The sequence below is a fragment of the Cherax quadricarinatus genome, chromosome 85 (genome assembly GCF_038502225.1).
Source record: "Cherax quadricarinatus isolate ZL_2023a chromosome 85, ASM3850222v1, whole genome shotgun sequence".
NCBI classification, from domain to species: Eukaryota; Metazoa; Arthropoda; class Malacostraca; order Decapoda; family Parastacidae; genus Cherax; species Cherax quadricarinatus.
Genome location: NC_091376.1, coordinates 12,548,466 through 12,560,955, shown reverse-complemented (window position 1 = coordinate 12,560,955; position 12,490 = coordinate 12,548,466). Strand labels below are relative to the sequence as shown.

General features: G+C 37.2%; 1 protein-coding gene and 1 long non-coding RNA gene across 3 annotated transcripts in view; one reads left to right on the top strand and one right to left on the bottom strand.

The window, feature by feature from the left end:
• Mocs2B (Molybdenum cofactor synthesis 2B) overlaps nucleotides 1–12,354 on the top strand; it is a 41,299-nt gene extending 28,945 nt beyond the window's left edge. The window contains exons 5-10 of one of the 2 annotated variants that reach the window (XM_070103394.1): nucleotides 778–943; nucleotides 1,600–1,698; nucleotides 5,498–5,605; nucleotides 8,235–8,383; nucleotides 10,421–10,480; nucleotides 10,776–12,354. In XM_070103394.1, the coding sequence (XP_069959495.1) occupies nucleotides 778–943; nucleotides 1,600–1,698; nucleotides 5,498–5,605; nucleotides 8,235–8,383; nucleotides 10,421–10,480; nucleotides 10,776–10,856 (663 nt within the window). In that variant the 3' untranslated portion in view covers nucleotides 10,857–12,354. The remainder of the gene's footprint in view (nucleotides 1–777; nucleotides 944–1,599; nucleotides 1,699–5,497; nucleotides 5,606–8,234; nucleotides 8,384–10,420; nucleotides 10,481–10,775) is intronic. The other variant, XM_070103393.1, reaches the window with a different exon arrangement.
• Nucleotides 1–12,490, bottom strand: part of LOC138855222 (uncharacterized) — a 202,825-nt gene that overhangs the window by 150,674 nt on the left and 39,661 nt on the right. The window lies entirely within an intron of this gene.

Sequence of the window (12,490 nt, the reverse complement as noted above, 5' to 3'; positions counted from 1 at the left end):
ATCATAGTATGTATTAATATGCACTTAAAATTGTATAATTTTAAATTTTACTAATTGTAATATTTTTTGATACCTCTCTACTATAAATTTTTCCAATTATAATGTTTTTTCTACCTATTTTTTGTAATAGCGCATAATTAAAATTTACCACTCCGCCAATTTATAGTTTTAAGTAGTCTGTGAGCATTAGGATTAGCCTGCCTGAAATGCCCAGGCATGTTAGTGCCTTTCTTTGTGCTTAACATTATTTTATTACGTGTAAACTACAGTTTGAATACTACACAAAGAAATAAAAAAAATTATTTTATTTTAGTTATATTTTTATTTAAAAATTATAATAAATTACTCAGCTTTTTTTCTTTTAAGTTCACAACTTGTCACTAATTAAAAATCTAGAAATATTATAATATTTCATTGTCCATTACATTTTTGTACACTAAAAATTACAATTCCTTGATGTGTGCTACTGTTAGTATTTATTTATTCTTGTATTAATTTTGAACTGTCGTATCTGTGCGACTCTGCAAAGACAGAGATAGTGTGAATGATGGTGAAAGTTTTTTTTTTTTTTTTTTTTTTTTTTTTTTAACCCAGCCCCGGTGAGAGACGCCCAGCATGTTAAAAAAAAAAAAATAGAATGTGTCAACAATCGAGCAAAAGAATGGACAGAGATTTGAACTTTGGTCCATGTGTTGGGCCTGCTACATGCACGGACCAGTTTGAGTCCCCTTTCATTATTCTGTTTATTCATTTCTGTAATAATATTTACCTTCTTAGCTTGATCGACGAATTGCTGCATTTCAACAACGTAAACGAGAGGAACTGGATGTACTCAATGTGCAAGAGTTCTGCATGTTATCTGGAGGTTCCTCGTCGCTTAATTCCTGTGCTCGGACAACAGCAGTTGTTTTAAGATCTAAAGGCTCCAATAGCCATTTGAAAAGTAAGCTATTAATGTAGCATGCAGTACCATAAAGAATAAAACGGCACAATGCCATGACTGGGACAACACACAAAAAACCCACACAGAGGAAACTGAAACTTATGACAATGTTTCAGTCTGATTTGGACCATTAACTAGTCACACAGTGTGACTAGTTAATGGTTCAGGTCGGACTGAAATGTCATCATAAGTTTCAGTCTCCTGTGTGCAGATTATTTTGTATATACAGTACTGCAATAAGATCACAGTAAACAGGTAATTTCAGAATATGCAAAACAACCACTGTGAACGAATAGTGAAATTCCAAGCGCTTTCGTGACTACTCACATTATCAAGGGGTTGTTTTGCATATACAGTACTGTAGATGTTTCATTTTATTCAAGATGTTATAGGACTAACATGTGGGATTAGGGAATTTTTTTAGCCTGTAATTCTAAAGATTATATGCAATATAACACTTCATGGAATATAACTGGGAAAATATTTTTACTGTTGCATACATATTGTTGAAATATTACATTATTATTATTATTTTTGTTTATTTACCCCATATAAAAATGAGATCACATATGTATTTTATTTGTTTCTTAACAGTATCTTTCACTGTTTAATGTTTAAAGTCACTTATATTTCTAAATGAATTTTCAAATTTGCAGTGACCCATGTTGTCAATGACTGGGGACCTCAGACATTGGGATTAGACCCAGGATCTGTTTCTTCAGATTTTATGACTTCAAAGGCATCACTAAAGCAAGGTAAGATCTGTAAAGTTAATAAAATTTAATTTACACATTTTTTAACACACTGGCCATCTCTCACTAAGGCAGGTTAACCCAGAAAAGAAGAAATGAAAGATTTTCTTCTTTTTACAATTGTTCTTATTCATTATCTTTGCTTTAAGGGATATTAATCTGTTAAATGTTCAGTACAATACATTTTTTGTATTCTTAAGATGTTTTTCTATTTCTTCTTCTTTCAACAAACCGGTCATATCCCACCAAGGCAGGGTGGCTCAAAAAGAAAAACGAAAGTTTCTCTTTTAAAATTTAGTAATTTATACAGGAGAAGGGGTTACTAGCCCCTTGCTCCCGGCATTTTAGTCGCCTCTTACAACACACATGGCTTACGGAGGTAGAATTCTGTTCCACTTCCCCATGGAGATAAGAGGAAATAAACAAGAACAAGGACTAGAAAGAAAATAGAAGAAAACCCAGAGGGGTGTGTATATATATGCTTGTACATGTATGTGTAGTGTGACCTAAGTGTAAGTAGAAGTAGCAAGACGTACCTGAAATCTTGCATGTTTGTGATACAGACAAAAGACACCAGCAATCCTATCATCATGTAAAACAATTACAAGGTTTTGTTTTACACTCACTTGGCAGGACAGTAGAACCTCCCTGGACGGTTGCTATCTACCAACCTACTACTGTTCCTAGGTTTTTCTATTTATAATGGTTTAAAATACTGTACAGGTAGAGTAAGTCTCCCACTTAGGATGTTAATGCATTCCTTACAGTAATATGTAAGTCAGTTGTTTGGAAGTGAGAACCAGTTTTCCCATAAACACCTATGTTATAATCAGAGATGTGCTCCTGAACTGTAATTTTTTTTGTTTTTTTCAACAAACCGGCCGTATCCCACCGAGGCAGGGTCACCCAAAAAGAAAGAAAATCCCCAAAAAGAAAATACTTTCATCATCATTCAGCACTTTCACCTCACACATAATCACTGTTTTTACAGAGGTGCTTAGAACACAACAGCTTAGAAGCATATATGTATAAAGATACACAACATATCCCTCCAAACTGCTAATATCCCAAACCCCTTCTTTAAAGTGCAGGCATTGTACTTCCCATTTCCAGGAGTCAAGTCCGGCTATATAAAAATAACCGGTTTCCCTGACTCCCTTCACTAAATATTACCCTGTTCACACTCCAACAGATCGTCAGGTCCCAAATACCATTCGTCTCCATTCACCCCTATCGAACACTCTCATGCATGCCTGCTGGAAGTCCAAACCCCTCACCCACAAAACCTCCCTTATCCCTTCCTTCCAACCTTTTTGAGGACGACCCCTACCCCGCCTTCCTTCCCCTACAGATTTAAACGCTCTCCATGTCATTCTACTTTGATCCATTCTCTCTAAATGACCAAACCACCTCAACAACCCCTCTTCAGCCCTCTGACTAATACTTTTATTAACTCCACAACTCTCCTAATTTCCACACTCCGAATTTTCTGCATAATATTTACACCACACATTCCCCTTAGGACATCTCCACTGCCTCCAACCGCCTCCTCGCTGCTGCATTCACAACCCAAGCTTCACACCCATATAAGAGTGTTGGTACTACTATACTTTCATACATTCCCTTCTTTGCCTCCATAGATAACGTTTTTTTTCTCCACATATACCTCAACGCACCACTCACCTTTTTTCCCTCATCAATTCCATGATTAACCTCATCCTTCATAAATCTATCCGCCGACACGTCAATTCCCAAGTATCTGAATTTATTTTTTTTTTTTTTGAACGAACCGGTCATATCTCACCAAGGCAGGGTGGCCCAAAAAGAAAAACGAAAGTTTCTCTTTTTAAATTTAGTAATTTGTACAGGAGAAGGGGTTACTAGCCCCTTGCTCCTGGCATTTTAGTCACCTCTTACAACACGCATGGCTTACGGAGGAAGAATTCTGTTCCACTTCCCCATGGAGACAAGAGGAAATAAACAAGAACAAGAACTAGAAAGAAAATAGAAGAAAACCCAGAGGGGTGTGTATATATATGCGGGGTAGGGGTCGTCCTCGAAAGGGTTGGAGAGAGGGGGTAAAGGAGGTTTTGTGGGTAAGGGGCTTGGACTTCCAGCAAGCGTGCATGAGCGTGTTAGATAGGAGTGAATGGAGACGAATGGTACTTGGGACCTGACGATCTGTTGGAGTGTGAGCAGGGTAATATTTAGTGAAGGGATTCAGGGAAACCGGTTATTTTCATATAGTCGGACTTGAGTCCTGGAAATGGGAAGTACAATGCCTGCACTTTAAAGGAGGGGTTTGGGATATTGGCAGTTTGGAGGGATATGTTGTGTATCTTTATATGTGTATGCTTCTAGACTGTTGTATTCTGAGCACCTCTGCAAAAACAGTGATAATGTGCGAGTGTGGTGAAAGTGTTGAATGATGATGAAAGTATTTTCTTTTTGGGGATTTTCTTTCTTTTTTGGGTCACCCTGCCTCGGTGGGAGACGGCCGACTTGTTGAAAAAAAAAAAAAAAAAAAAAAAAAAAAAACATGTATGTGTAGTGTGACCTAAGTGTAAGTAGAAGTAGCAAGACGTACCTGTAATCTTGCATATTTATGAGGCAGACAAAAGACACCAGCAATCCTACCATCATGTAAAACAATTACAGGCTTTCGTTTTACACTCACTTGGCAGGACAGTAGTACCTCCCTGGGCGGTTGCTGTCTACCAACCTACTACCTAGGAATTTATTTTTTAATAATGAAATTTAAAAAACAGTGGACAGTGCTCAGAAGTCTCTCTCTCCCATTCTTTCTTTCCTATTCCCATACCTCTTTCTTTCTCTTGCTTTTCCACTACCTTTCCCTCTCCACTATATGTACAGTATTCCAGCCCTACACCATACTGCACACTATTACTGTACTCCACTAAAACATAATACTTCACCACCCCCACACTGTATGCCATTCCTCACACTGCACCATCCCACAATTTGCCTGCTGTTGAGGTCAGGCTTATTAGGCGATAATTTGACGGTAATGACTTATCTCTTGATTTGAAGATAGGATTTCCATTAGCTAACTTCCACAACTCTGGTAGTACACCACACCACATCAGATGTACTCATAAGTAACTATAGATATAGTTACAGGAGGGCCCTGCTGTACAGCATTTCGCTGTAAAGCAGGGCCTATTCTTCATTTATTCAGACTTCCTGTAATTTTCGTCACTCACTATAAGCTAATAATAATAATATGTATATTTATTTCTACAAGTACATGTACAATGTATGAAGGTGTAGCTGACATCAATGACATACTACTCTAATGAAAGCCGCTTGTTATGCAGAGCATTTTGGGCAAATTAAGTCAATTTTACCCTGGGATATGATCCACACCAGTTGACTAACACCCAGGTACCCATTTTTACTGTTGGGTGAACTTGGATAACAAGCATAAGCCCAATGCTTCTACACGTGCCGTGAATCGATCATGGACCCTCTGCATGTGAGGTGAGAGCTTTGTCACCAAGCCATGGTAAGTAGTGTGTGTACATACTGTATATGTATTTTTTAGGCCTAGCTCTTTTGCTCACTTAGTATATGATAGTGTAAACATGTTATCAGGCTTTTATATGCATTTGAAAGTGAAAAAAGCCTCTTACACTTTATAGCAATTTTCACTTTACAGCAGTAGCCTACAGCCTAATCTACTGTATAAGTAGGACCTGCCTGTACTTGTTATTTTTTTAATTCCTATCATATTTGATCTTTCTTTGTTTTTAAGTGCATTAAAAATAGTAAAATTCTTCAGAGTGCAACACTGGCAAGAGCAGCAGCAGTAGAGAAGGCTCGGTATACACAGGACATCAGTCACCTCAGGATAATAAGGATTCTCAGGAGCCAGATATTTTACCCACAGGTGAGAATGTACATAAATGGTATACAATACTGACAGGATGAAGAATTAGACACATGTGCAACATCTGGATATCTTCATCTGTAGATGTTTTGTCATCAAGTGGCCTTTTCAATACAAATTCAATGACTGTAGAACTATATACAAAAGACAAGGTAATCAGTCCCTCAGCCTTGAGGTTGGTGAAGAGCACCATAGTCTTGAAGAATCTGAAGCACAGGCAGTAAAATTGTCGCTTTTATACTGACTTCAAATGAGCTTCAGACGTGCAATTGGCAAAGGCATGGTCACTGGTAGGAGGGATTTCCCAGTGGAAATAAGTCATACATAAGGGATGGGCTAGTAGTAATTAAGAAGGTTGTGGAGATGTCCTCTGAACCAAGATTCCATGATGTTGCTGTGTCTGACAGGTGAGAATCATTACTTGGATCTCCCATTTAAACAAACAAAACCATAGGAGCTGTTATTGATGAAAGTTAAAGTATAAAATTTAGAAGACCATGTAGATAGGTCACATTTGTTATTATTATTATTATTATTATTATTATTATTATTATTACTATTATTTAGTATAAATGAATAAGTGTTATCTGCTATTGCAACATCTGGGTCATTGATGCAGACTAATAAATGAAATGAAAATATTAACTGTTTTTTTATTTTTAATCTCAAACATCAATTCATAAATGCCAGTAGTAACTATTTTAATGTTCAGACATATGAATTTTTAATGTTGTTGCAGTTGTATGAAAAACTAATCTCGTAAAGAGGTATTCAGCTAAGAAAAGAAAAACTGGAATAAAGGACATTAGAAAGTTTTTCTTTGCAGAGTGATAGATTAATGGAATGAGCTACAAGAGAAAGTATTAAGTACTACAACCCCTGGAAGTTTTTAAAACTTTGTGATAGACTAAATACTGAAGACAGGGGCCCCACAACCTTGACTCTACTCCTGTAGTTACAAATAGTACCCTCTCAAGGGAAGTTCCTTGATGCTGGTGAGGGGCTCTTGATCTAAGGAATTGGATATGTGCTCCAGTTCCCTGAATTGAGCCTGAATATCTTCCATCCCCTCCCTCCATGATTACAATAATAATACAAATAGGTACAGTAATCAATTAATGAGGCAAACAGAGAAAGAAAAACATGTTTTTGTGTGCAAAGAGGATTAAAAGAGGCATTGTTGCAATGAGGCTAACCCAATATTTGCCTGTATAATTGTGACTCATGATGGAGAGAAAGAGAAGGAGACAGAGAGAGAGAGAGAATACATTATTATTATTATTATTATTATTATTATTTTTTTTTTTATTATTATCACACTGGCCGATTCCCACCAAGGCAGGGTGGCCCGAAAAAGAAAAACTTTCACCATCATTCACTCCATCACTGTCTTGCCAGAAGGGTGCTTTACACTACAGTTTTTAAACTGCAACATTAACACCCCTCCTTCAGAGTGCAGGCACTGTACTTCCCATCTCCAGGACTCAAGTCCGGCCTGCTGGTTTCCCTGAACCCCTTCATAAATGTTACTTTGCTCACACTCCAACAGCACCTCAAGTATTAAAAACCATTTGTCTCCATTCACTCCTATCAAACATGCTCACGCATGCCTGCTGGAAGTCCAAGCCCCTCGCACACAAAACCTCCTTTACCCCCTCCCTCCAACCTTTCCTAGGCCGACCCCTACCCTACCTTCCTTCCACTACAGACTGATACACTCTTGAAGTTATTCTGTTTCGCTCCATTCTCTCCACATGTCCGAACCACCTTAACAACCCTTCCTCAGCCCTCTGGACAACAGTTTTGGTAATCCCGCACCTCCTCCTAACTTCCAAACTACGAATTCTCTGCATTATATTCACACCACACATTGCCCTCAGACATGACATCTCCACTGCCTCCAGCCTTCTCCTCGCTGCAACATTCATCACCCATGCTTCACGCCCATATAAGAGCGTTGGTAAAACTATACTCTCATACATTCCCCTCTTTGCCTCCAAGGACAAAGTTCTTTGTCTCCACAGACTCCTAAGTGCACCACTCACTCTTTTCCCCTCATCAATTCTATGATTCACCTCATCTTTCATAGACCCATCCGCTGACACATTATTATTATTATTATAATAAAAAAGAAGCGCTAAGCCACAAGGGCTATACAGCGAGTGAGAAGTATTGCACAGTTCAAGTTTTTTTTTTTTTTCCCAAGACGCCGGTCATCTCCATCAGGGGCAGGGTATACCTGGAGGGTATTCTGAGGGTCATCACCCCTGTGGCCCCCTTTAGGGTAATCTAAAAACAAAAGTGACTTTTCTTTCTTTTTACATTTAGCAGTTTATACTGGCATTTTAGTTGACTCTCATGATACACATGGCTTGCAGAGAAAAGTTTATGTCTACTTGTACAAGTTGAACCACAATAACATGGCTGGAGCAATATACAAATAACCTATACTTGATCTATTCTGGATATTAACACCTTGGTAATTACATTCTGTATGACCCCTACAGGTTTAGCACTCTTGAATGTAATGACATTAACAATAACTTGATCCAGGATGAACCAATAAGATGTCTAAAATTTCCAAACAAATGATTATGAATTAATTGTTCAGTGCTGTTTCTTTACTCAGGCATTGAGGAGCGACTTCACAACCTAGAGAGCCACCTAAAGTTAACTCCTTCAGGTCCTGTACCACGCGATGTTTATGCCAGAATAAAGGCCGTGGAAGATAGAGTGCTCCATTTGGAAGGAATATCACCAGAGTACTTTCGAGCTTCAGTAAGTTAGTTGATATGTACCAGTAGGTTTCCCAGTCTTTCAGTGTGATAATTCAAGGCAGAAATAGTATTAGATGTGTTCCACCTGATAACATTAAGAATCCCAGTAAAAGACAATGATTATAAATTATATTTATAACTGAGATAATATACAGTAGAACCCCCGTATCCAGTGATTCATTATCCACAGTTTACTGTAGCCCAAAAATGCCTCTTAATTTTGCATAATAATGGCCCCAAAGCACAAAAGTAGAGAAGCTGGCAGTTCTTCAAAGCCTAAGAGAAGCCATGAAGTGCTTCCCATCAGTAAAAAAAATGACAATTCTTCACTGTTTGTGCATAATTTAAATTAAACTTTATAATAGGGATGTATAGGACTTATATATAAGGTTTGCAGGTCCTTGGAACATATCCCCCATGGATACGGGGGTCCTACTGTAGTATTTATAAAAAAATATGTAATGTGATCATGATATGTATATATTGACCTGGGAAGTTAGATAAGTAGACATCAAACTAGGATGTTATTGGAAGGGTTTCAATAATTTGGAAAGAGGCACTTATTGCAAAAGACCTGTTATTGTTATGGCATTTCAACTACAAGAGGCTTGGCTTGATAAAGACTCTTGTAGGCGAAACATTCTAACAATAAAAGGTCTTTTGCTATATGTATGTGTCTTTTACTACCACTTGTCAACTGATGGTCATGCTCCTCCTAGTTTTAGTAAGGTCTGAAGTGTCTACACTCTGCAAGATGGGTAAGGTTTTTTTTTTACCACACCGACCGTCCTTCACTAAGGTAGGGTGACTTGGAAAAGAAGAAACGTGAAGTTTTTCTTCTTTTTACATTTAGTAATTTATACAGGAGAAGAGGTTACTAGCCCATTGCTCCTGTGGTTTGTAAAAAGAAAACAACATTGAATCTAATCCTGTGAAACTATGAAGTTTAAAAAAAAAAAAAGGTAGAGGCAACTTTAAACATACACAGCCTCTCCTCACTTAACGACAGGGTTCCATTCCTAAGTCCATGTCGGTAAACAAATTCATCGCTGAGCAATGAGCATACTACATGTATAATGGTAGTGGGTTTGTGTCAACCATCTTTGATATTGTTTTAATGTCACCTTTGCACTATTTATAACATTTCAGGTATATTTTTAAATGTTTATAAAGTAGTGTACTGTACACAAATAACCCGCACATAAAAGAGAGAAGCTTACGTCGTCGTAAGCTTCTCTCTTTTATGTGCGGGTTATTTGTGTATCGTTCCAGTCACGGTATTGTGCCTTTTTGTTATTTAGTGTACTGTATATTGTAGTAAAAAGAATAGAGGAAATTAGCTCTAATATACATTATTTAGGTATGCATAAAGGACAGAGAGCCCATTGTAAGTCCGAACCATCAGTAAACGAGTACGTCACTAAGTGAGGAGAAGCTGTACTCAGTAGATATGCTCGAGCTCATGATGTTGACTGAAAGTTAACAAGCTTGGCCAGGAGCTGGAGGTTGATCCATGTAATTTGTTTATTTGTGTTAACAAGGATCAAGCTCAAATGCAAACTAAAATAGGTGAAATTTTTTAATATTATTAATATTACCATATTCAAGAGGAAGTTCCAAACTTATAAGGGTCATATAGCATCTGGGTAAAGAAGTTTGATCCAAGAATGGGTAAGGTAGCTATAATTCCTCGGATTAGTTGCCTTCATCAGTATTAAGGCAGCCTCCTAAAAGTCAATAAGTGGAAAAATATGAAGAAACTTAAAAAAAAAAATATTAATACAGTGGACCCCCGGTTAACGATATTTTTTCATTCCAGAAGTATGTTCAGGTGCCAGTACTGACCGAATTTGTTCCCATAAGGAATATTGTGAAGTAGATTAGTCTATTTCAGACCCCCAAACATACACGTACAAACGCACTTACATAAATACACTTACATAATTGGTCGCATTGGGAGGTGATCGTTAAGCGGGGGTCCACTGTATATTCCTCACATTAAACACTGGCTTCTTAATTGTGAATTTTTTTCTTTCAGAAAATTCAGGCACTTGTGAATACATCAAAACAGAAAGAAATTAAAGCTGTAGAAGATGATGTAAGTGATAGTTTAATTATTGGCTGTGGTCGTAATACAGTTGAAACAAGCTCCTGTTATTCAATTATTATTATTATTATAATCATAACTAAGTTATTATTTAATAATGATCTCACATTTTGCTGTTATTTCCTAGTAAATTTCATTAGCTAAAATTCCCTCACAGAACTTCATCATCACTTTATCCAAATAAATCTCCATATATTTTAGATCTAGCATTTCCCAAAGTATATTTTGAGTTAGAAATATTGGCATATTTTTAATGTAAATCTGACCCACTGTTAATTTTTTTCAGCTCTCACTAGAGGATTTAGAGCAGAAAATTTACCAGTTGAAGATGAAACTCAAACATAAACAGATTAGTCAAGTTTTTTAATAGTGTTTGATAAATTATTTTTGTGTGTGTAAACTGGCTAGCAGAGAGATGTGGAAAGGAAACTGTCGAGCAGTAATGTGTAACCTCAGGTATTTCTGTCTCTTTGTTTCATTATTATTAATATATTCTTTGTGAAACACTAAACTTATAGGGATCTTGGGAGGTAATCATGTTTGATCTAAGGGAAGGGCAGCTCCAATTCCTTTGATCAAGAGCCCTTCACTGTATCAAGGTATCTTTCTTAAAGGGGTTATGACATTAACACATTACAATTATTATAAAATAAAACTCCATTGATAACCAAATCATGTTCAAAAAAAATTAATTTAACATATAAAGGTCCACAGTAATGTTATTATATTTATTTAGTAAGTTTTATAAGATTTATACATTACATTTTTGCTGTAGAATTAGTTTAAAATTATTAAGGTTACTGTATGTTATTTTTTTAACACACTGGCTGTCTCCCACCAAGGTAGGGTGACCCAAAAATAAAAGAAGAAACAGTTTCACCATCACTGTCTTGCCAGAGGCATGCCAATGCTACAGTTCAAAACTGCAAATATCCCCACCCCTCCTTCAGAGTGCAGGCATGGTACTTCCCATCTCCAGGACTTAGTCCGGCTAACCTGAATCCCTTCACAGAATGTTACCTTGCTTACACTCCAACATCTTTTAAAGTCCCCAAAATCATTTGCCTCCAGTTGCTCCTATCTAACTTGCTCACACACACACTTGCTGAATGTCTAAGCCCCTTGCACATAAAACCACCTTTACCCCCTACCTCCAACCTTTTTTAGGATGATCCCTACACCACCTTCCCTCTGCTTCAGATATGTATGCCATCCAAGTCATCCTGTTTTGTTCCACCCTCTTTTACTGTCTGAACTCCCTCAATAACCCCCTTCTTGGCCCTCTGGATTATACTTTAAATAATCCTGATCTCCTTCTTATCTCCAAGGTTTGAATTCTCTGCTTATTATTCACACCACACATCTCCACTGCCTCCAGCGTCTTCCTGGATGCAACATTTACAACCCATGCTTCACACCCTTTTGTGTGTTGGTACCACTATACTGTCATACATTCCCCATTTTGCCTCTATTGATAATATTATTTGTCTCTACAGATGCCTCAATGCACCTCTCACCCTTTTATTCTGTGTTTCACATCTTTCATAGATTCATCTGCTGATGAGTCGACTCCCAAATATCTGAACACATTCACTTCCTCCCTCCAGTCTGGTATCCAATCTTTCATTACCTATTTTCACTTATGTTCACTTTTAATTTCCTTCTTTTACATACATTTTCAGATTCATACACCAACCTTTGCAACTTCTTTTCAGAATCTTTCAAAAGCACAGTGTCATCAGCAAAAAAGCAACTGTGACAACAATGGTAGGATTGATGGTGTCTTTTCTTTCTGTTTAATAAACATGCAAGATATAACTGGTACTGTATGTTGCTGCTACTACTTATACTTAGGTCACAGTACACATGCATGTACATGTGTGTGTGTACACAACCATCTGTGTTTTCTTCTATTTTCTTAATAGGAAAATAGAAGAAATAGGAAAATAGAAGAAAACACAGATGGTTGTGTACACACACACATGTACATGCATGTGTACT